Source organism: Prosopis cineraria, unplaced genomic scaffold (genome assembly GCF_029017545.1).
Source record: "Prosopis cineraria cultivar Desert tree isolate PC_DT_omini unplaced genomic scaffold, ASM2901754v1 PC6, whole genome shotgun sequence".
Lineage (NCBI taxonomy): Eukaryota > Viridiplantae > Streptophyta > Magnoliopsida > Fabales > Fabaceae > Prosopis > Prosopis cineraria.
This window is the reverse complement of record NW_026555337.1, coordinates 10005908-10030985: the sequence shown is the minus strand read 5'-3', so window position 1 is coordinate 10030985 and position 25078 is coordinate 10005908. Positions and strand designations below refer to the sequence as shown.

Genomic DNA, 25078 nt, shown 5'->3' with positions numbered 1-25078 from the left:
ATCAACTATCTGCTTTGAAAATTCTAATGATGTCACAATGTTTATTAGTGACACTCTTAAAAAAATCCTTTGTCATGCGTCACTAAAGGTCCCACTGCAACCAATTCCACACCACTTGTGTCATGGTTTACGTCATAAACATAAGCAATCAATTTCATAGAATATTCTCTCCGTGCTAATTAGATATGCCATTAAATTTTTGCTAACTCAACGGTGGTGGCAATCCCTTTACACAGTTCATATCAAACCATATCTTGAGTTATCATGGATATCTCATTCCTCTCCCATATCTTTAATCATTGGCTCCTATTGGTACTAATATCTGCAATCATGTTCCACGAAGGCAAGCAGAGTTTGAGGATACAGTGCCATGAAAAAGATCGCCATGTCCTCCTAAACTTCAAACGCACAATTGGTGATCCATCATCCATCCTCTCTAGTTGGTCCGATGATGGCAGAGATTGTTGTGAATGGGTAGGAATTCAGTGTGACAACACCACAGGTAGAGTCATCAAACTCAGTCTTCCTTGTTCTCTAGAAGCCTATGATTATGATTGTGAGGAGAAGAAATCTCATTGTCTCACGGGTGATTTCTACCTATCAATATTGCTCCAACTTGAGTTTTTGAATTATCTTGATTTGAGCAATCATGACTTCTAAGCCATCATACAACATGATTATGTTCCTTCGTATGATCAAAATTCTTCTAATCTTCATTACCTGGACTTATCTTATAATGAAGATCTTTTCATTGACAGTCTTCATTGGCTTTATAATTTCTCCTCCTTGAAATGCATCAACTTTAGTGGCATTAATCTTCATGGGAAAGTTGATTGGCTTCAAATAGCAACTTCACTTCCTTCCCTTTCAGAATTGCGCCTGGATAGCTGCCAGCTTCAAAACATCAATCCATATCTCCAGTATGTAAATTTTACATCACTTGAAGTTCTTAGCCTTTCTAGTAATACTTTTAACTCTGAATTCTTTCCAAACTGGTTATTCAATCTTAGGATGTCATCACCTCTGTCAACCTAAGCTATAATTACTTTCAGGGCCAATTGCCTGAGAGATTGTTGAATCTTCAAAAATTAAAAAGCTTGGATTTGCATGGCAATAAACTGAGTGGATCAATTCCAGATTGGGTAGTCCAACTTGAATATTTACAAGTTCTTGATATTAGTGACAATTTAATTTGTGGCCCTATTCCACCTGCTTTGGGAAATCTATCATCCTTGATTGCTTTGAATCTCAATTCGAATAACTTAAATGGTAGTCTTCCAGAAAGTCTTGGACAGCTCTTGAACTTGGAGATGTTATCTTTTCATGATAATCACTTGATGGGGTATGTGTCTGAAAGAAATTTCGTCAGACTCTCAAATTTGAAAGTTCTTGGCATGGGATCTCCAGGCTTAATCTTTGACTTTGATTTGTTGTGGGTTCCTCCTTTTCAACTCATAGACTTACATATGGTACACATGGTGAATTCCATATTTCCTAAATGGATATATACACAAAAATCTCTTAGAGTGTTAATAATTGTCTCCTCAAGTATTTCATCTCAATCTCAAGATAACTTTTGGAATTTTGCAACACAGTTGAGATGCTTCTGTTTACAAAATAATACAATTGATTGGGACATATCTGGTGTGTTACTGAACTCTACATACGTAAATTTGAGTTATAATAAATTTAAAGGAAACCTCCCTCGTTTAGCACCAAATGTTCTCACATTCAGTGTAAGAAATAACTCCTTTCAAGGATCTATTTCTTCATTATTGTGTCAAAAGATGAATGGCAGAAGCAAATTAAGGTACCTGCAAATTAAGGTACCTGGACATGTCTAATAATCTCTTATCTGGAGGGCTTACAAATGGCTGGATGTATTGGAAAGCTTTGGTTATTATTAGGCTTGGTGACAATAATCTGTCAGGTACAATTCCACCATCAATTAGTTTCTTGGCTAATCTTAAGATTTTGCATCTTAATAATAATAACTTGTTTGGAGAGATACCATTGTCACTGAAGTATTGCCAGAACCTACAGATCTTTGATGTTGGAGGAAATAAATTTTCAGGATCCATACCAAAGTGGATAGGGCACAATGCAAAGATTCTTCAATTTAGATCCAATCAGATCAGTGGAAATATCCCACCAGAAATATGCCAATCAGAATCTCTCATAATATTGGATCTCGCATATAACAAAATCTCAGGTATAATACCTAGTTGCCTGCATAACATGACAGCCATGAGACAAGCTTCTTCAAGTAATGTGGTTACCACTTTTTGCGGTAAAATATTTTGTTCCAATTCTATATATGGTGACAATGTTATGTTGCATATAAAAGGACTTGAACTGATCTATGAAGAAAATGTGAAGTTCACGCGTGCTATTGATCTATCAAATAATGACATGTCTGGAATAATACCTCAAGAAGTTTTTAGTCTATCTGAATTGCATTCTTTGAACTTGTCCCATAATCAATTTGAGGGAAGCGTGTCAAAAGAGATTGGCAAGTTGAACCAATTGGAGTCTCTTGATCTTGCAAACAATAAATTTTCAGGTGAAATTCCTCGAAGTTTGGCTCAATTGTCTTTTTTGGGAACCTTAAACCTGTCTTTCAACAATTTCTCTAGAATGATCCCATTAGGGACTCAACTTCAAGGGTTTGATGAACTAAGCTATATTGGCAATCCTGAACTTTGTGGTGCTCCACTTCCAAAGAATTGTTCTGACAAAAAAGACGTGAAACCCATTGAAGAAAATGACACCGACCAAGAAGATGAATTCCTAGCTTCCTTCTACATTGCATCAGGAGTTGGATTTTTCGTGGCCTTTTGGGGAGTTTGTATTGCCATTTTTTGCATTAGTAGTTTCAGGAATTCTTACTTCAGATTCCTATTCAGTATAAGAGACAAACTCTATGTCATGGTGGCCCTCACAATGAATCGCTTCGGTTGAAATTTGATGTTATTGCAACTTTGTGGTAAGTCAAAAGAGCTTCTCATTTTGGTTTCTTCAAACTAAGCTTTTTGCCCTCTTCTTTGAAATATATTAGACACATTTATTTGTTCTCACAATATTCTCGAGTCACAAATTCTACTCTCTGATCTCAAGCATATTTATTTGTTCTTATGTTTATATTTATGCATTACACAGGTTCTTGTTGTTGTGCATGCTTCAGCAATTCTCTTCAAGTCTTGGATTGAACTTTGCAAGACACGAATACACGATGGAGTGGCGTTACTCACTATCACTAGTTTCGTAGCCTAGCCAGCTTAATTTTATTTTGTTTACTTGATTTGAAATTGTGTAATATATAGTTTCATTTTCTGCGTGCAGTTTGCACCCTTAATAGGTATGTGTCCGTAAATGAAGTGGAAACGTCTGTTTTTAATAAACAAAAGCAAATAACTTGAAAGTTTATAATAACACATGGTTTTTTTTTAAGATATATGTTGGTTGATTTTTTCCCCATAAATTGATGTGTATTCGAATCTTTTGATCAAATACATCAATATACAATGACATATTAAAATATATAACAAAATGTGATTTTATACGTAGTTTTTCTTAGAATCATACAACTTTTTTTAAAAAATCTCTGATCTTTTTCATTCCAATTCAATGTTTCTATGAATGGCACGGTATAAAATTTAGTTATATTATTATTTATTGAATTTGAAATTCTTCTTTCCCTACCTTTGATGCTGCGACCCCCCGATGCAAATTGCAAAGCATGTGGCCTACAACCAAGTTTATATAAAATCATCAAATTGGCTTTTTACAAAAATAACAATGTATGTTTACTAATTTGATAAATAAAAAATATTGTTATTTTCTCCTCTAAAAAATTCTCGTTTAGGTTTTGAAATTATTTTTTAAAAAACTTTTGTGCTTTGAATCTGACCTTGTTCATAATAATATAATATTTTTGGTAATAATATAATAATATAATATTTTTACATCGTTACAAATCTACTTTATTTTTTTATTATACTATTTGAAATAATCTTGTTTGAAATATATCTTTTATTTTATTTTTATATAATAAAAAACTATGACAAGAAGACATGTTTTAGATTCTGAATATTAATTCTTTTGATGTCTTTGGGAGAGAAAAAATTATAAGTAAAATAAAGTTCTATTGTTGTAGTACCATGCATTTACTCAAAAAGTTATTAGAAGTATTGCCGAACACTAAATATAAATATTTTTTTTAATAAGAATTAATCAATTATTTTTAATTTAGATATTATAAGGCAGGGGATTGATATAGTCTATGAAAGGGGTGGGGTTATTGGAGCCCGAGATCAAGTCCATTACAATAGTAGATGGCCCATTGGTCCCTTTCTCAGGCCCAAGTTTTGAGAAATATTAAGCCCATTCATCATAATAGACACTTTGATTTCTTGATCTTTACTGGGGGCTCGTATATCTGGCCCTCCATGTCTCTTTTTCTTATTTTATTATTATTTGCACTTGATTATAAATTTATAATTTGCAAATAAAATAATTATACCAAAATATACCATGAAATGAAAAAAATTAAATGAGGAAAAAAGAAAGAAAACCTCTCTTAAGTATGGCAACAAAAGTTAAACTAATTAATAAAGATTTAATTCACAAGTTTGTGAGTTTTAAATCTTATTACCAATATGAGAATTCATAATTCAATTAGTTGTAATGAGTTTTCAGAACTTAAGTCACTTAAATTTTATGTTGTAAAAAGAAAAACTCTATCAAAGTATTCAATCTACTCACTGCAAATGTTTCTGAAAAAATGCCATTTCATTTAGCAACAAACAATTTGTCATTTACGGTTCATCTGAAAATTAAATTAAATTTACACAAATTTTTCTAAAATAAAATAAATTACACTCATCTCTTTTGAACTTTGCTCACAATATTATTAGAAAAATTATGATTCAAAGAAAAATTCTAGGCTGGGCCCAGCTTCATTTTTTTTATTTACAAAATAACTTTATAATTTTATATTTTCATTCTATTCCATGACAAAGAACCTATTGTAATCTTGTAATATTCATTATATACAGGGAAGATATTCACAAACAACAAAACCAAAGAATTTCACAGAAGATCTTCTTGCGTCGCCTTGTAAAGTTGTTTGACTGCGAAGCAATGGTTTTGTTTTGCATATATGACCTCATCCGGTCGACTTCCAGCAGGCAGTTAAGTGGGAAGACAAGGGGAAAATTAAATTTTGCAGTTCCTTATAGTTTTACCAATTTTTAAATCAGGTCCTTGTAATTTTTTTTTCTTTTTATTGGATCCTTATAGTTTACACAGTTAAAGGTTTAAGTCCCCTGTCTATGATTGCTTCTAAATCTGTTAGTCTCTTGTAACTAAGGATGATGTGGTGTTGAATAAGCACTGATTAAGCTCACACCTCGATAAATTTTTCCACGTGGATACATGACTAGATAGAGATTGTTCTTACTTCCGATTCCTCCATCACATTAGAGACAAGCTTTATGTGTTGATGGTCCTCAGGATGAATCGTTTCTGTTGAACGTCTTGGCATTTTGGTAAGTGAACAAAAGCTACTCGTTTATGTTTTAACTAAGCTTTTTTTTTTTCCGAAGAAAAATATAATGTTGATTGTTTTAATTTTTTCCCCATAAATATTTACATCATAAAATAACTATGTTAAGAAGGCATGCTTTAGATCCTATACATTTCATATTTTGGAGTTTTAGTGCCCTTGAAATTAATTATTTGTAATGCAGCAGGTTATTGTTATGCATATTTTAATATGTCATCTCGAGTCTTTATGACGAACCCTGCAAAGGCGGACGAAGTGGCGTTACGCTATCGAAGACATGCGTATTACAAGTGTAGATGTCAAGCTTTTAATTACTTTCTGAGTTAGCTTTGATTTCCTTCAATAATTATGTTGTACTTTAGATTATAGTTCATGGGTTTTGTAATGATTTAACAAACTTGTAGAAATTTGACGGATTTTATATAATGATTTTAGTAATTTTTTTGGTAATAGATTTTATGTAAATATATTGATTTAATTTCTTAAAATCAGTTGTTATTACTTATTAGTCATGGTTGGTTCTGTATATAATATTGTTTTTTTCTTGTAATAGGGAAAGATGCATAACGTTGATAATACAAATTAAAAAAGAACAATTTTTTAAATCAGTTGAGACCTTAATTAATAAAATGGCATAATGTAATGCATGTAATTGGTCGGTCTTAGTGAGATAACACAATAGGTTGTAACATGAATAGATTCAGAAAATAGACTCTATATATATATATATATATCCCTCTCTCTCAGTTGAGCAACGATTGAACTAGCTAGTAGATCAGTCACTGAAAAATGTTCTAATAACAAACCCTTGACCTCGATACTGTGTGGTTTCCTGGTTTTCAACTTGACGATATTTAATTAGAACACGTGATGGGTTATACAGTTCCTCCAGCATCAATATATACACAAAGATATCTTTGGAGCTTTCAAATTACCAACTCAGGTGTTTGTCTGGATCTCAAGACAACTTTTTGGACTCTGCAGTCAAGTGGCAACCTTAGTCCTAAACCACGACAATATGATTGATGGAGGCACGTCTAGTGTGACTCCTTATGGGCTTCAAATAGTCCCACAAGCCCAACCTTTGGGCCTAAACAAGCATTGCTAATTGAGCCTAATGTACCTGATTTTTGGGGGTGAACATAAAAAAAAAACCCCAAAAGTCAATCCACCACATTGGTCCTGTAAAAGAAGTCGTGATTGCGCAATATATTGTGTTTAAACTTACATGAATATATCAAATATTTTTGAGTGAACTACTTCCAATTAGGCTTAGCATTGCTCGAGTTTAAGTGAATTGGCTATATAAAAAATAAATTATCCAAAACCATATGTACCTATGTAGGTATGTGTGACGAAACTTACAAATTTGTAATACGTCACTCACTGCCTTAATAAAGAAATAAAAAATTGATTTTATTCCCAATTACAAATGCCAAAAAAATTTACTTGGTAAGCCACTCCCGCTTATTCTGAAAACAACCTAAACTAAAAATTTGTAAACTAATCTCTACATATCAAAAAGTATTTGGTTATTTAGTTCGATTGGATTTTTTATTTTAGAAAATTTCAGTTGATCAATTTGATTGATCTGCAAATTTTAAAATTAAAATTAAATTAACTAAACTAACTGAATTATAATGCACATACATACATACATATTAACTTTTTAAGGATAAATGGTTGATTTGGAAGCTTGACCTTCATCCTAAATTAAAGACTTTGAATAATGTTAGGAATGAAGACTTGAATTGCTGACTTAATTAAATAGTTACCTCTCAACTTTGCTTCCATTATTGATTTGGTCTCTAAAATTTATTTTTTATCAATTAAGTCTCTAAGGTTTCAAAAACATACACAATTAGTCATTTTAGCTTAAAGGAAAAATAACATTATAAGAACTAATTATATATGATTATGAAACATTATGAACTTGCTTGATAAAAATTAAATTTCACAGATCAAGTCAATAATCGAGATAAATTTAAGGCATTAAAAGTTTGGTTATCTCTTTCTATATAAAATACTAAAGCTGCAAATTAAATAATTTTTCTACGTACTAAGAATGATAAGTTGATGTCAATTTGTTAGAGTTAGACTTGAGTTATAAGTTCCTAATCCTTTATTTTAGAAATCATAAATAAATAACAAAGGATTGATGACATTCTATTCTCTAAAAATTTCTGGTTTAGGCTTTTAACTTTGAAGCAAACCCTCTTCATATGATATTTTCAAAGGGACATCTTCTATCCTGATCATAATGTTTACTAGGCCAGTGCAGGATGCCCATGAGCCCGAGATGCCCGGCCCGACCCGAGCAAAATATGCCTAACCCGAGCCCTAAAAAAATTGCCCAATTCTGTTTGGGCATGGTCGGGCTGAGCCCGATCTTCGGGTTGGGCAGGGTTTAGGGCTGGGGTATCCAACTAATTGACCCTGCCCGGCCCGAGATATAATATATTTTTTTATAAAAATAATAATTTAGGATATAATTTTTTAACTTGATGGGGACATAAATGGTAATTCTTTTTTTTTAGATGCCTTGATGATCAAGTTTGTAAACCTTAGGTTAAATATTTTTATATTTCTTAGAATTTGGAATTGGACAGCACTTGTGACTTGCATGAAAAATTCCTTCCATATTTGTTTTGCCATTAAGTTTTTTGATGACACCATAATATTTTTGTTAGTGATATTTAACAATCTATTACTTTTAAAATAAAAGCTTGAAGTGATTTATTGATGGAAATAATTAATTTGCTACAGTGTATTTCAGATTTGTGTGGATGGTTCTGATTTTTTATTTCGGTAGGGCAAGGTTGGAGACCCTGCCCGAGGTGCCCGATCCCTGCCCGACCCTGCCCGCCCGGCCCCTCCAAAGTCGGGCATCTTTTAGGTAGGGTCGGGCTTTGGGCATAATTTTTTTGCCCGAAGACATTTAGGGCAGGGCATCGGGTTAATAGATTGCCCGACCCTGCCCATGCACAGTCCTAATGTTTACATATTTATAAAACAATAGCTCCATTGATCTCTTAGCTTTCTCGTTGCCCAAGAAGTTTTCAGTGGGGCTAGAATACGGGTCCTCTCTAGGTCTCTTTACTATTTTGTTATTAATGTTATGTGTACTTGATTGCCCTTTTTTGTAATCATCAACACTCTAACAATTTAATAATATATAGTTTGCCAATAAAAACGAATTAATATGTGCGTTATATTGCAGGTGATCTTGCCGTGCATGCTTCAGTTATTCCCCTTAAGTAACAAATACTTGACAAAACTTTACAAGACATTTTATTTGCAGGCTGATATTTACAATATTTTATTTATGCTTCTAGTTTATTTAATCACTTATACTATAATTTTAAAAAATTTAATAATTATTTTTTATTTGTTAATCAGTTGGTTTGTTAATTATACATATAAATAATACAAGTGTCTGTGTGTGTATGTGTTCTTAAACTTCGAACTCATATTATAAAATTTTAAAGTTCACATATTACAGCATGATAGCTAGTATTCATATTTAATATATGTGATGACTTTTTTAAAATTGGAATTAGTTTCTTCATATGTAATATACTGTTTTATTATTTTGTTATTAATGTCATGTGTACTTGATTTCCCCTTTTCATAACTATTAACACTCTAACAATTGAAGTTTTCAATGCATTTTTCTTTTTATATTTTCCTTCTAAGAATGTTAGGCATCATGTACTATATTAAGAAGAGCATTTTTTAAAATTATTTTTCAAAAGAGCAGCAAAAAAAAAATCCCCCCTCTGATCCATTAACGAATCATTAATGGAGGGAATTTTTGTTTATCTAAAAAATAATTTATAAGAAAAATTATCTTACTTATTAATACAGATCTTACAAAAAATCAATTTTGACAACAACAAAAAGTCAACTTAAAAGTTCAAAAATTATTGTTGAAGGTTTTTAGCAATAACTTTTTGCCATCAAAAGTGAACATTTGGTGATGACTTTTTTTGTCGTTGCTTTAAGTTATGACTAAGTCTTTTTGTTTTTTTTTTTTTGGTAGTGAGGGTGTCTGATGCTAATTATAATATTTACAAATAAGTTACAAAAAATGATCTTATAAGAAAATTAATATTAATTAAGTCCATTAAATTTTTTAGGTTATTTTTTATAATTTTTTTGTTCAACCAACAGTTAAATTAACAGATATTTAGAATTAAAGTGTTACTTGCTCAACTTTCCAACTAGACTAAAAATATATTAACTATGATATATCTAGAGTAATTCATATTCATCAAATGAACTACTAAATAAGAGGTCCATTCCCTTCATTTTTAATACAAAGTTACAAAATATTAAGATATTAAAATATTAAATTTTTGTGGTGTAATATTTTGGAGAAAGACCGTTAGTTGACTATAAAAATTACAGAGAATAACCTAAAAAATTTAAGAAACATAATCAATATTAATTTTTTTATAAAGTCATTTTGTATTATTTATTTGTAAATATTATTGTTATTATTTACAAATTTTTGCACACAATTTACAAATCATCTATAAATTTATGAAAAACTATTTTGAGCTATTAATATTTTATTTAAAAAATAGCTTATAAATTTGGATGATTATTTATAAATAATGACATTTAAATTATTAGATATTAAAATTACTCTCTCCGTTCAAAAATGTAAGGCATTTTTTGAGGAGTTATATGTTAAAAAATGTATGGCATTTTTAATCTTTTAATGTGTAATCATTGTCTTTCTTTAAAAAATACTTCTATTGATAAATAACTTTATATTTATTGTAGGGTGCTTAATAGGGATAAATATGGAAAGATAGAGTAAGTTTGAGAGTAGGTAATTACTTTGGGAGTAAGATTTTGTTAAAAATGCCTTATATTTTTGTATAGAAGGAGTATTTAATATTTTGACAAGACTTTAAGGTACTTATCACTTTTAGAGAAAGAACTTAAAAGCAAATTAGTACAAAAAATATAATTAGAGTCCTATCTACTAGTGGATCCCATGCACATGCCATGTTAGTAGAAAATAGCAAAATTCACGAGTGACTAATGGAATGAGGGTTTTTTGCTTCTTGACTAAATGGTTATGAGGAAAATTGTCTTATTTATAAGTATAGGGTATCCGGTGCTTCTCAAAAATAGTTTGAGAATAAAAATAAACTTTAACCCATTCAAAAATAGGGCAAATAATATTGTAGATGAGATAAACTGGGGGGATGAAGTAACAAAATTTACACATTCATGGTACTCACATGTAATGCACGTGGATGACCTTTTTTAAAGTGAAATTGCTTTGTACAAGACAAAGCAAGTAGACTTGATCCATCAAGCAGAAGGAGCTTTATATAATAAAAGACAAGGGATATTTTTAAAAGTCCTAACTCTTGAAAAATATGTCAGTGAAGTTATCTTTGTCTCTTAGGTTCAAGGATAAATATGGATTCAAATTTTACTATAGTAAAACAATACATTTATCTCAAAACTAATATAAAGAAAACGTAATAAATTTGAGAGAATAAAATTTTAAAAAATACTCTCAAAATTTTCTGAAAAAAATATTTTGTCAGAATAATCTAAAAAAATGTTGCACTCGAAAAAAATCTTAGAGAAACTTCTTTCTAATTTTTTCGAATGTTTGTGAGAATTTTGTCTTAATAATGTTTTGCCTATAATGCTCTCTTACTATCAGTTGAGTTGCAATGAATTTAATGTCTTAAATTAAAATTTTAAATATATATTATTAAACTATACACTTTTATAAATTTTATATTATTTTTATTTAAAAAAATTAATTTATAAAATAATATATTTTAATGATTTTAATTTATTTTGAACTTAAAAATAATTCTTAAAAATTATTTTTAATAATTTAAGAAATAATTTTATAATAATTTCATTATAATAGATTTGCAACTTGTGTGTCAAATTTTTCCTTTTCAATTTGGTCCTTGGAGTTTTTTTTTCTTTTTTTTTTAATTCTCCAAGTTTTAACAGCGTGAGGCTGAAAAAATTGAAACTAGGAGAGCAAAATGCAACATAAATAGTTTTGCAGGTGAAAGTAATATTTAATCACTATAGTGTGTGTTTGTTTGCAAGGACTATATTTTTAAACTTTCATTTCCAAGACAGAAAACAGAGATGAATGTAGGAGAAAAATGACCGTCAATAATGGCCCTCATGCTAAGAACCCTAAATGTACATTTAAGGAAAAAATCAGTAAATGATGTAAATTTAGAGGACTAAGATTTCATTATCCCTATTAACAACTAACTGAAAGTTATTTAAAAGTGAAATGCAGCTTTTAAAAAGTAGTCCAGATTAACTATTGGTAAATGCACTTTTAGAAATATTGTACATTAATTTTCTGAAACGAAAAAATTACAAAGATAATATTTAACTTCTAAAAGTCATGATTTTTCAAAAATAGTAACCAAGCATGCGTTGAATTACTTTGGGTGCCTTCAATTTGGGGAAAATCACTATTGAACACAAAAAGACTCTAATTTACCCTCAAATCTCGTAAAATGGGGAAAGCAATTTAAAATCCTAAGAAAATTTGGTGCAAATAAGTTTGCACTCTGCATCTTCTTCTTTCCACACTCCCAACCTCGAAAAAGCTCCCTCCATCCTTCAATTTTTTTTCTTTCTTCCTAACAAGGGAGGGAAAAAACATTTAACATCAAAATCTATGACTCCAAATCAATGCGAAATCTTACAATATGCAAAAGAAAAGGTCATTTCATTTAATTACCTTTCTCTCCTTCATTGCTTGTTCTTCACTGTGACGGTGGCTCCTTCTTACTTTGTCTCTCAGCGCGCGTCTCTGCGAAGGAACGACCACGATTCCCTGCAATTCAGCTCGGGGAGCTGGAGGCATTGGAGGGACAGAAACGGGGAGTGAGAATTGCATGCCGTGTGAACGATCTCCCCTCAGGGATACTGGTTTCCCGAAAACGAGGGTGGGCCAAATCGGAGGAGGATATGTGAAATTGTTTGCAGATACATTGAAGATTCGGAGCTGAGAACCAGATAAGGAGTTATTGCGGAGACTGAGAACACGAAGCTGGTCGAGACGAGACGAGGTGTCGGGAGGGAAGAGGCCCTGGAGGCCGAAGTTCCTTGGGATTTTCGGGCATGTGAGGAAGATGCAGAGTGGCAACTTTGTAATTAAACAATGCAAATTACTCCGTCACATTTTCAACCGTTTCATGTTAGGCTAGATAATTTTGGTAAATCAGGCTTATTTGAATTAAATTTAAAATATTTCATGTTCTTAAAAAATTTATAAAACCAAATTTAATTCTAATTTTTTTTAAATGGATTTAGTCTAAAATGTTAGATGTACTTTTATATTTCATAAAAAAGTTAGCTTTTTTTATATCATAAAAAAGTAAAATATATTTTTATTTTTATCCTTAACTTTTAATAATACTATATTAAAAACCTTTATGTTAATTAAAAAGAGATAAAATTAAAAAAATAATTTAATTATTATAAGATATCTTATATTTTGAATCAAATTTTTTTTATAAAATGTGTTTTATAAATAGAATAAAAAAAGTATTTTAACTAAAATCTCTTGGATTTTATATTAATTTTTCCATTTGACATTAAATTTCTTCTAAGCAACTTAATAGTGATCAGTAAAGAAGATAAATTTACCAAATTTCAGTATTTTCTTTGAATTCCTATGGAATTTATAATATATAATTAATTTATCTTTATGATATTATTCATTATTTTGATTTTGAAGTTGGAACTACAATTGCAAAGAAATCTTTTGGCAAAAAAAGGAAAAGTGATAATTAAAGATCTTATACAAAGAGTAATATAAAATGAGGACCTTCAAGCTGTAAATATGAAAGTTTAAATTATAATTTTCAAATTTTTTGTTGAAAACATACTCTTATTTTGCATGGATTCCCTACTAAATTATTTAGGAAAAATTGTGTATATATATGAAGCTATAGCTATAAAATATTGAAATATTAGTTGTAAATTAATTACAAAATAGTTGCACATGATTAATATTAAATGTGTAACACATGATCAATTTAATTATTAAATATAAAAAATTACAATTGTAAAAGGTTAAAGTAATAATTATAAATTATTGTAAATTATTGATAAAATAATTATAAATTATTTAATTAATATAATGTAGTCTTTGCATCTCAATTTCAATATACTCGAGTCCTAAGAACTTTGGCTGTGATTTTTAAATTTTGTGAAACTTATATATAAATAAATATATTCTACAAGATTTATGCATAATTTTTCTAATTATTTAGTTGTAGTTATCTTAAGATAAATTTTGTTTTTATTGCTCAAGGTATTTTCATAACCGGCAGCCATAAAAGTAATCTATCAAAAAATACAAACATTTGTTAAGATGTTATTTTTTCTTATAAATACTTGTAATATTTTTCAAGAGCGGTTTGTTCCGCCATGAATCCGCCACCGTCTCATCTTTGATCGGCACCACTGTTGCTTAGCCATGAATCCCTCTCTCCCTCCCACCGCCACTGTCTCATCTTTGATCGGCTTCGCCGTTGCTCAGCCAACGGACCTAGGAGCGTCAGAATCATAGATCTGAATGGCAGATCTAGCAAAAATGTTCGATTTCTGGACGAGGGTGACTGCATTTGGACCAACCTCAGCAGCTCGGAGTGTCGGAGCATTGAACACGAGCAGCGATAGAGACGTATAGGTACCCCATCGAACACGTGCTCTTCTGAAAGACCTTGCCTCAATGCTTCAAAAATTCGTTCATCACTGCTTTGCTGATAATCCCAGCTCAGAGAACATAGTTACCCGATAGAAAGTGCAATATTGTTCATTTTCTTCCCCGTGTTCTCAAATCGCTGTGCTGATTGCTAGCTGTAGTGATTAAATCTTGATTGAAAACTTATGTTAATTTCATTTTGTGATGAGGAAATTTTGGGTTTGAGCTGGCTTTATTTGTGTTGGCGACACCGGCGGCAGACGTGATAGCGACACCGCGGTAGACGTGTACAGCGAACTCCTGATTGGTTGCTTGAGTCGTGCCCGGAAGGACACTGTCCTTAAGAATTATTCCGGCACACCCTCCGACGTCCGGCAGTTCTCCAGGATTAAACAAGCACCTCCTCGGTGGAACAAGGGAACAGAACAATGAAGACCAAATGCAAGCACAGACGAACACAGACAGATTTACAGAGGGAGGAAGAGAGAACCCCGAAAACTCAAGAGGCTTGTTTTTCGCTCTATCTGCACCCATGGCTATATATAGCCCGAAGGTGGACATGAACGTTGGAGAGTTACTACCGGATTAAAAGCTCGGTTACACTCTCATAAAAACTGTTTAAAAGCTTGTTTGGAAACGTTGGGGTTACACAAACGTATGTAAACGCATTCAACCTCCTATCTGAAAACGTTGGGAAGACAAACGTTTAGAAAAATTAATTTGTTTAATGATCAAAAAAAGGTTCTTGGTTTGAATTCAAACTCCAGACAGTCAAAATTTGAGTTTCTCCGGCAAGTCAAAATAATTATTTATTTGTAAAGATAATCCGGTAAAAGAAACCTACTACCTCTTGAACTCGCGCGCAGGGGGGCGAATCGGTTGATTTCAACTGCGATTGCCCTGAGTTGGCCTGTCTCATGCGCGCGAGGCCACTTCTCTTCCAAGCTCATTTTACTAGCCCACTTCATTCCTTAGTATATATACACCAGGAGAGTATTTCTTTTAATCAATACGAGACTTTGACACACACACACTTTTGACACACATACAACAATTTGTTGATGTGTAACTTGGGGCATTGAATGTAGCCTTGTAATTCATCCTACAGAGGCTCGTAGTAACTACTAGCATAAACCCAAAACCTGGGGTTCACCATTTTGATTTTAGGTTCTCGACGAGCTTGGCTTTCAGAGTTTTGGTGCTTGAGTGAACGGATCTGCCCGAGTGCAATGTCGATATATCATACGTGTGGCTTTTATCTTTCTTTTGTTGTATTTTGATGTTGGAGGACGTAATGGATTCATCAGAAGCAGAGGGTTTTGGGTGGGGGGCATAGAGGCTGATCATCGTCGTTGGAGGGAAAGACGCCACGGTCGAAACTTGCAGGGAGAGAGAAAGTGGGGAGGAGAGAGAGGAGGGAGGGAGGGAAACAACGGTATGATGTGTCAACACGAGTGCTGTTGGATGGGGAGCGAATCAACGGTGGAGAAAAATGAAAATTCAGATGACCAGCTCTCTTCCCCTCCATGTCACCCCAAATTCATATTCATATTCATATTCATATTCATAAAATTTGTGTATTAAAAATTTGGATCCAAATTCTCATTAATCCAGTATATGATAAGTTAATTTAAGGCAAACATGTCTCATAATTGATATGAAGGAACATATACCAAAGCGATTATTGCCAACATGAAATAATTGGAGTCTCTTGATCACGCAAACAATCAACTTCGGGGTGAAATTGCTCAAAAGTATGGCTCAATTATGAAAGAAGATTCCGTTAGAAATTTAGCTTAAAGTGTTTGCACAAAATTAAATTAGGAATCCTAAACTATGTGCAGCTCCACTTCCAAAAAATTGGGCAGACCAAAAACTCGAAGAAAAAGACAGGCAACATGATGAATTTGTGCCTTCATTCTGCATTGGGCTGGGAAATAGATCTGTCAGCTTTGTGGGGAGCCTGTGGGGACTTTTTTTTTTTTTTTCAAACAGGAATTTCATGCATTCTTATTTTAGATTCCTCGTCACATTATAGACGAACCTGATCTCCTTTTCCTTCCTTTTCTTTTATCACCTTTGGATCAAAATTCTCAACGATTTTGATTTAAAGTGATTTGTTTTCAACTTTTTTTTTATTTAAACTGATATTAAATCATAAGCATTGAGTGTTACATGAAACGCATGGGTGCCAGTTTCAGGAGCATTAGTCCTCATCGATGCCTATTGCTCCATCACAATTTTCTCAAAGGAGTCAACTTCAATCCTTGAATGCCCCCCATTACCTCCTGCGTTGCCCTTCCGTTATTTTTTTGACTTTGTCAATGATTTGGGAACATCAAAGGTGACCCATCCTTTTATCTAAAAACTGGATTCGATCATTAATTGTCCAACCCACTAAAATTTGAAAAACTGAAATTTCCATCAATTAATAATTGTCAATAACAGCTGGTTTGTCTCTTAAGGACTCAAACTTATAAGCCTGTATATTTTAAATTGGCTATGTTTTTTAAACCATCATGCACATGAAGCTGCTTGAGTACTTACAACTTTCTTTCTTTACGCACTAAACATAGATGGGATTTAATTAGAATATATGATGGGTTCTACACAGTCCCACCAGGCACCAGCATGGATGTATACACAAATATATCTTTGGAGCTCACAAAATTATCAACTCAAGAATGTGTCTGAATCTCGAGAAAACTTTTGGTAATTGGCAGCCCAAGTGGCAATCTTGCTCCAAATAGATAATATGATAGATGGAGACAAGTCTAAGGTAATTCCTGATGGGCTTCAAGTACTTTCAGAAGCCCAATATTTTGGGTCAAAACATAAGCCCAATTAATTTGCATGACTTGCGAAGGTGATCCCTGAAAAAATCAGCTGGGCCCTCCAGAAAGGCAGTTCCTATGCTAACACGTGTTTTTTGACATTTCAACTTTTATTTTTAACTTCAACCTCATGTTTGTTTGTTTATTTTATCTTTCCTTGCTTGTTTCTTATGTTTGCTACTATTAACCCTTAAATTAAAAAAAAAAAAAAGTAAGGCAGTCCTACCTAATTCATGTCCTCCTTTCCCAGCCCAGTCCCTCCCTTGTTTAGTACGAAGAAACAAACGGTCTGATCTTATTGAAAAGAGCTATGGCTATTTTAAGCACAAGGTTTTAAATTTAAATTTGTGTAAATAAAAAAAATAATATTGTTAAAAAAGTTATCCTTAATTGGGCTTAACAATGATGGATTCTTATTCATTCAAATAGCTATATGAAAAAAATAAATTGTCCAAAGCCGTTAATTTATATATATATATATATATATATGGCGAAGCTTATAAGCAAAAAACTGATTTTATTCCCAAAAACCATTCAATCTTTAAATCATACATACGTAGATTATTTATAAAGCTTTTGAAATAAAGAAGTTCAAATTACAAGTGCCAAAAAATTGGAAATAAAATAAAAATTAGAAAAATAACCCCGATTCCATGTAAACTAATCACTACATATAAAAAATTTGAGAGAAAAAACTCCTTACTAGAAAAAAAATTCATTTAAAATTTATAAGAACTTATCAATAAAGTTCGGTGGCATTTTGATAAAAGAAAAAAATAAAAAGCTTCATAGAAATCTCTTAAAGCAAATTTATTTACAAATAAATCTCGCAAAATTTAAAAACAACAATCAAGTGCCTTCAGATCTTAGTATAATTTGAAATTTGTATAATACTTCAACATGGACAGTATTGTTTTTGGATTCTAATTTTAAAGTTTTTTTAAAAAAATATTTAGCATTATTATATTTTTGAAATACTTTTATATACATTTTCTCCCTGCTCAGTTCTATACAAGATACCTTATAAAATTTAATTAAGCATTATTTAATGAGCTATTTCAAAAAATGTTCACATTACCAAATTAGTTTATTTACGTAGCATGTTTGACTTTAAAAATTACAATTAAGGATAATTTAAAATTTTCATAAATTTTTTTAAAAAAATCAAGACTTTTAACTAATTTTCTTAATTCGTATAGCTTAATTGGTATGATTTGGTTAGGAGAGAAGGGAGTATTATGTTTTAAGAAGTTTCGTTTGAATAATAGGCCAACTGAAATAATATATTTAATATATCAATTTTAAAAACTATAAAAATATATTTTTTAAAAAATTACATTTTGTTATATATTTTCATGTGTCATTGTATATTGATGCATGTATTTTTTTAAGCAATTTCTTTTTTTTTTAAGTATATGGATGTATTTGATTAAAAGGTTCGAATACACAACATCAATTTATGAAAAAAAAAAAAAGTCAATCACCATATATCTAAAAAACCACATCTCATTCAACATAAACATTCAAGTTATTTGCTTTATTTGTTTAAAAACAGACGTGTCCACTTTATTTACGGACACATCACACATGGCTATTAAGGATACAGACTGCATACAGAAAATGAACTGTATTGCATAATTTCAAATTAAGTAATCAAAACAAAATTAATCTTGGCTTCATAAAGTGATAGTGCGTAACACCACTCCATCGTGTTGTCTTGCGAAGTTCAATCCAAGATTTGAAGGGACATACTGAAGCACACCCAACAAGAACCTGCATAATGCATAAATATGAACATAATTGCACGGGTACTACAACTACAAAATATTAAATGTATAGACTCATATAGCATGGCGTCATATCATCATAGTTATCTCATTATATAAATGCTTGAGATGAGAGCAGTAGAATATGAGACTCGAGAATATTATAAGAACAAATAAATATGTTTGGTAAATTTCAAAGAGGGGGGCCAAAAGCCTAGCTTCAAAACAGAATGAGAAGCTCTTTTGACTTACCTCACAGTGGCAATAACGTTAAATTTCAACTGAAACGATTCACTGTGAGGGCCACCATGATATAAAGTTTGTCTCTGATACGGAATAGGAATCTGAAGTACGAATTCCTGAAGCTCCTAATGCAAAAAATGGCAATACAAACTCCCCAAAATGCCATCGAAAATCCAACTCCTGATGCAATGTAAAAGGAAGATAGAAATTCATCTTCTTGGTCATTGTCATATCCTTTAATGGGTTTCATGCCTTTTTCGTTAGAACAATTCTTCGGAAGTGGAGCTCCACACAGTTCAGGATTCCCAATATAGCTTAATGCATCAAAACTTTGAAGTTGAGTCCCTGATGGAATCTTTCCAGAGAAATTGTTGAAAGAGAGGTTCATGGCTCCCAAAAAAGACAATCCAACCATACTCTGAGGAATTTCACCCGAGAGTCGATTGCTTGCAAGGTCGAGAGACTCCAGTTGTTTCAAGTTGCCAATCTCTTTTGGTATGTTGCCCTCAAATTGATTGTGGGACAAGTTCAAAGATCGCAATTCAGCCAGGCTAACTATTTCCGAAGGTAATGTTCCAGACATATTATTGCTTGATATATCTATAGAACACACCAAGTATTGTGAATAGGTCCTTTCTGCGCCTTTTATAAGCAGGAGAACAGTGCCTTCAAATTCAACAGCCATAGATGATGCTGTAATGCACCAGGATGGAACCCCATAATGTGAAGAATGAGGTGAAGTCATAGCAGTCATGTTATAAAGGCAAGAAGGTAATGAACCCGATATGTTGTTGTTTGCCAAATCCAATACTATGAGGGAAGCTAATTTGCATATTTCTGGAGGAATATTTCCCCTGAAATGATTGGATCTTAATTGGAGAATCTTAACTTTGTGCCATAACCAATTCGGTATGGATCCTGATAACTTATTCTCTCTGACATCAAGGATCTCTAGGTTTTGGCAATTTTTCAATGACGAAGGCATCTGTCCAAATAAGTTATTTTTGTTGAGAACCAAGAAAGTAAGGTTAGATAAGACACCAATTGATGAGGGTATTGTACCTGTTAGATTATTGTTGTCTAGTTGGATAAAAACCAACGATTTCCAATTCATCCAACAATTTGTTAGCCCACCGTAAAGAGAATTATTTGACATGCGCAAATATTGTAATTGGCTTCTCTCATTAATTTTATGACACAATAGTGAAGAAATAGATCCTGAAAAAAAGTTGTTTTCTGCATGAAACTGGACGACATTTGGTGATAATCGAGGGAGGCTGCTTGTTTTGAATGTATTTGAATAAAAACTTATGAATGTAGAGTTTAGCAACACATTTGACATGTCCCCATCAATCATGCTATTTAATAACACGAAGTCTTGCACTTGAGCTGCAAAGTCCCAAAAGTTGTCTTGAAATTCAAGTGATGCTTGAAATATTGAGTCGGCAATTATTAAGCTCTGAAGAGATGTTTGTGTATACAACCATGTTGGAATTTTCGAATGTTCAAGATGAATATATGTGAGCTGAAAAGGAGGAACCCACATAGAATCAAAGGCAAAGATTAAGCCTGGTGATCCCATGTGAAGATGTTTTAAGTTTGAGAGTTTGAGAAAATTTCTTTCAGACACCTCCCCCCTGAATTGATTATTACTAATATCTAACTCCTTCAAATTCAAAAGTTGTCCGAAACTTTCTGGAAGAGTATCATTCAAGTGGTTGAACTCCACTTTTAAGCTAATTAAGGATGACAAATTTCCCAAAGTAAAAGGAATAGGACCAGAAAATAAATTTATGCCAACATCAAGACACTGTAGATGTTCAAGTTGGCCTAACCAATATGGAATTGGTCCATTGAGTTTATTGCCAGCCAAATACACTTTTTTTATTTTTTGAAGATTCAATAACCCCTTTGGAAACTGGCCTTGAAAATGATTAAAGTTCAAGTCAATAGTAGTGATATCACTAAAATTGAATAACCAATTTGGAATCGATTCTAAGTAGGTGAAAGCATTACCTGGGATGCTAAGAACTTCAAGTGAAGTAAGATTGACATGTTTGAGAGATGGATTGATGTTTCTAAGTTGACAATACCCCAAGGATAAACTTGTAAGTGAAGGAAGCAAAGTCGACAACTGAATCCAATCAACTTTGTCTTGAAGATTAATAGCATTCAAGTTAACATATTTCAAGGAGGGAACACGAGAAAGCCAATGAAGATTATCAATGTGAAGATCCTTATTATAGGATAAATCAAGATGATGAAGATTGGAGGAATTTTCACATGATAGATGACGATGGCTACAATTTGTGATATTAACATCAGCATCTTGAGCCAGAACCTTGAAGTCATTGCTACTCAAATCCAAGTAATTTAGAAATTCAAGTCGAAGCAAAGATAGGGGGAGTTCACCTGTGAGACACTGTGATTTGTATTGGCATATATCATCAACGGATTTCGGAGAACAAGAGAGATTGAGCTCAATGACTCTACCAGTGGTGTTGTCACAGTGAACTCCAATCCATTCACAACAATCTCGCTCATCGGACCAGCCAGAGAGTTTGGCTGATGGATCAACCACAGTGTGTTTGAAGTTGAGAAGAGCATGTCGATCTTTTTCATTGCACCGCACTCTCAGACTGCACATGCCTTTTGGGAGAATGATTACAAATAAAAGTGACCATAGGATAAAAACATTAACAGCAAGAAAGGAGGGGAGTAAGGAATCCATGATCCCTCAAGATATGGTTTGGTGGGAAGGGGATTGCCACCATTGACACCGTTACATATGCTTAGAGTGAGAGCTTGAATTCCATATTCTGTGAGAATTATTAAATAATTTCAACAAATTAAAGCTTATCTTCATGACATAAGTCATGACAAAGTGGCAAAGAATAATAAAGTATTCAGAAAATGGATGGTTAGTTCTCCATTTTATTTTATGATTTTCTCTAGATACTTCGAGAAAACTTGTATACTAGGGGCGGAACCCGGAAAAAAATTGGGGAAGAGGGATTCATATTTTTAGTGAAGGAAAATTTATATTTCATATTGACATTAGTAATTAATTTTAATCAAATTATTAGTGGCGGCACAAGAGACACGAGAGAAAGGGAGAGTGTGATAATATTAAAATGATTATTAATAAAATAAAAACATTTATTATTGGAGAAACTTTCAAATGTTTTATTTTATATAATTTTATTAGTGACCAATATAACAAGAAAATATGAATTTGAAAATGTGTGCTTATAATATTGCTAATTTCGGGTGAAGTTTGAATGGAAAAGGTCAAAATTAATATTAAACAAATAAAGATAGTGAGAACTTATTAGATAAATATTTAACTATTACTAGTCATTTTGATTTTCGAGCAACTTAACATATTTTACTTTCACATCTAAATCATTGCGTCATCTCTTTTACTTGTGTAATTCAACTTCCTATTGGAAGTCGACTGGATGACGTCATCCATGCAAAAATTGCAAACCTTTGCTTTGAATTTCTTAAGAAGACACAAGAAAATCTGATCTTCTGTGAAATTCATTGGTTTTGTTGTTTACGAATATCTTCCCTATAGTGATTACAAGATTACAGTAGGTTCTTTGTTATAGAATAGAATGAAAATATAAAGTTATAAAGTTATGTTCTAAACAAAAAAAAATGAAGCTAGCTAATCCAAGCCTAGAATTTGCCTTTGAATGGTAATTTTTCTAATAATGTTTTGAACAAGGTCCAAAAGAGATGAGTGTAAATTATTTTATTTTAAAAATGGGAAACTTTGTGTAATTTTAATAAAATTTAAAAATGTTTGCATTGACTATAAAAATAGAAAACTCGGTCAATGCAAGCAACCCTCTTACCCGCGCGTTTTATTACATTAGCTTGCGAAATAGGTAGTGGTAATTTATCAAGCAAATAAATTACAAAAATAGGGTAATGAGTAAATTATCTCATAAATTTTTAGTCAAATAGTATCGTAGACTTTAAGCTTATTTATTGTGTAAAATATTCTTTTAATTTTTAAAAATGGTACAATATAACTTCTATTATGAACAAAAGTTAATTTTGACCATTAGTTGATCAAAAAATAAAGAAAATGATCTCAAAAATTATAAAAAAATTACAATAAAGAACCCAAAGTTACAAACAATAACCCAAAAATTATAGAAAAGAACTCAAAAGAATTTTTAGTCATTTTCTATCATTTTTTATCAGCTAATAATTAAAATCAACTTTTATCAATGACAAGGGTTAAATTGTACTATTTTTAAAAGTTGAAAAAAATAATTTATACAGTAAATAAGTTCAAGATCTATGATATCACTAAATCTAAAGTTCATGGAATAATTTAAAAAAAAAAAGAAGACTCCATAATCTTAGAGGTGTGATCAAAAGAATATGAAAATGTCCGTAATTCAATTAATGAAATCATCAATCAAGAAATCAAAAAGTGTTTTGTGATTAATGGACTTAATATTACCCATCAATTAAAGTTGAAATGAGGTTCTTGTATATGAAACAAGTGGTTGGGAATTTGAATCTTAATCCTTATACATATACTAACTTAATTATGAGAGATGTACACTTTGCCTTCAATATCTTGGGAGAAATAATATCTGCTTTGGCTAAGTTTACTCTTTATACTATATGAAAATTATTACTCAAAACTTGTTCCATAAGAAAGGGACCAAGGGGCCATCTATTGTTGTATTGGTCTTGATTTGGGCTTCAATGACACCACAATTTCTATTATTCCATATCAACCTTATGGTATCTAACTTAAAAATAATTGATTAAACGCAAGGGTACTCCGACAACAGAACTTTATTTTACTTGTTTCTTTCTTTTGCCAGAGGCATCAAAATATTAAATATTAAATATTTAGAATCCAAAACATGTTTTCTTGTCTTTTTTTTTTTATATAAATAGAAGATGTAATGATGTAAAAATATTATATTATTATATGAACAAGGTCTGCTTCAAAGCACAAAAGTTTTTTTTTAAAAAAATTCCAAACCTAAACCAGAAATTTTCAGAGGAGAAAATAACAATATTTTTTTATTTATCAAATTTAAAAACATACATCGTTAATTTTGTAAAAAGCGAATTTGATGCTTTTATGTATAGTAGGTTGCACTTGCAGGCCACGTGCTTTGCGATTTGTATCAGAGGCGGATCTAGCATCAAAGGTTGGGGCAAAGCATTTCAAATTCTTCAATAAATAATAGTATAATGTAAGTCTAATTTTTTTTAAATAAAATATTTAGCATTATTATATTTTCGAAATACTTTTTCAACATATGATTCAACATGAACTTTCAAGTTATTTCCTATCATTATATATATATATAGGGTTTAATGCTACGAAAAAATATTACATATTTATTTTTAGATTTATTATAATTCTGTGTGTTGGGTTGCCTTTTATGTGATTTTATGCTTCGAAGTTAAATTTGGGATTAGGTTTAAAGTTAGATGCGGGATAAATGATTAATTGTTATATGTATTAAAAATTATTGTTCACCTATTTGATATTCAAGTCTTATCTATCTTGATGATTTTCAAAAATTTCAAAGGATATTTCAAAAATTAAGCTTTATACAATCGAGTGTGTGTATATATATATATATATTTGAATTCAAATTAATATTTATCTATGTATATCATTTTTTAGACTTATATATAAATTAATTTTTAAATATTTGAAATGAAAAATAGGATCTATCTTTATGATTTTTGAAAATTATTCAGGTAAAAAATTATATACATTTTATCTATTTACTTGCCCCACATTCATAGATATTTAAAAAATGATATTTAAATATAATAAATCATGAATATATTCTGTGCTTCAAAATTATGTTCGAGATTATTTATTATTTTTATATGTATATAAAATAAAGAATTCCGGTTTGGAGTAAGTTTCAGGGTTATT

The 25078-nt window shown here is 31.4% G+C and overlaps 3 protein-coding genes across 15 annotated transcripts; 1 reads left to right on the top strand and 2 right to left on the bottom strand.

The window, feature by feature from the left end:
- Positions 1-249: 249 nt before the first annotated feature.
- Positions 250-3450, top strand: LOC129314326 (receptor-like protein EIX1). Of its 9 annotated transcripts, none has more exons than XM_054957736.1 (4): positions 250-502; positions 872-920; positions 1053-2986; positions 3160-3450. In XM_054957736.1, exon 3 carries the CDS (start codon positions 1837-1839, stop codon positions 2959-2961), a length of 1125 nt encoding a protein of 374 aa, XP_054813711.1. In that variant the 5' UTR covers positions 250-502; positions 872-920; positions 1053-1836; the 3' UTR covers positions 2962-2986; positions 3160-3450. The 9 variants fall into 9 exon arrangements, with proteins under 9 accessions (XP_054813711.1, XP_054813708.1, XP_054813709.1 ...); XM_054957733.1 differs by having other exon boundaries at positions 759-920; XM_054957734.1 differs by having other exon boundaries at positions 759-920; positions 1011-2986.
- Positions 3451-11989: 8539 nt separating this feature from the next.
- Positions 11990-12759, bottom strand: LOC129312812 (uncharacterized). The gene is made up of 2 exons (XM_054955544.1): positions 12324-12759; positions 11990-12222 (listed from the first exon to the last, which is right to left on the bottom strand). The coding sequence occupies exons 1-2, from the start codon at positions 12480-12482 to the stop codon at positions 12052-12054; spliced, it is 330 nt and encodes a 109-aa protein (XP_054811519.1). The 5' UTR covers positions 12483-12759; the 3' UTR covers positions 11990-12051.
- A 5862-nt stretch (positions 12760-18621) lies between these two features.
- Positions 18622-21942, bottom strand: LOC129313000 (receptor-like protein EIX1). Of its 5 annotated transcripts, none has more exons than XM_054955809.1 (3): positions 21157-21942; positions 19150-19833; positions 18622-18904 (listed from the first exon to the last, which is right to left on the bottom strand). In XM_054955809.1, exons 1-2 carry the CDS (start codon positions 21869-21871, stop codon positions 19175-19177), a joined length of 1374 nt encoding a protein of 457 aa, XP_054811784.1. In that variant the 5' UTR covers positions 21872-21942; the 3' UTR covers positions 18622-18904; positions 19150-19174. The 5 variants fall into 5 exon arrangements, with proteins under 5 accessions (XP_054811784.1, XP_054811785.1, XP_054811787.1 ...); XM_054955810.1 differs by having other exon boundaries at positions 19150-20125; positions 21553-21942; XM_054955812.1 differs by having other exon boundaries at positions 21553-21942.
- Positions 21943-25078: the final 3136 nt, after the last annotated feature.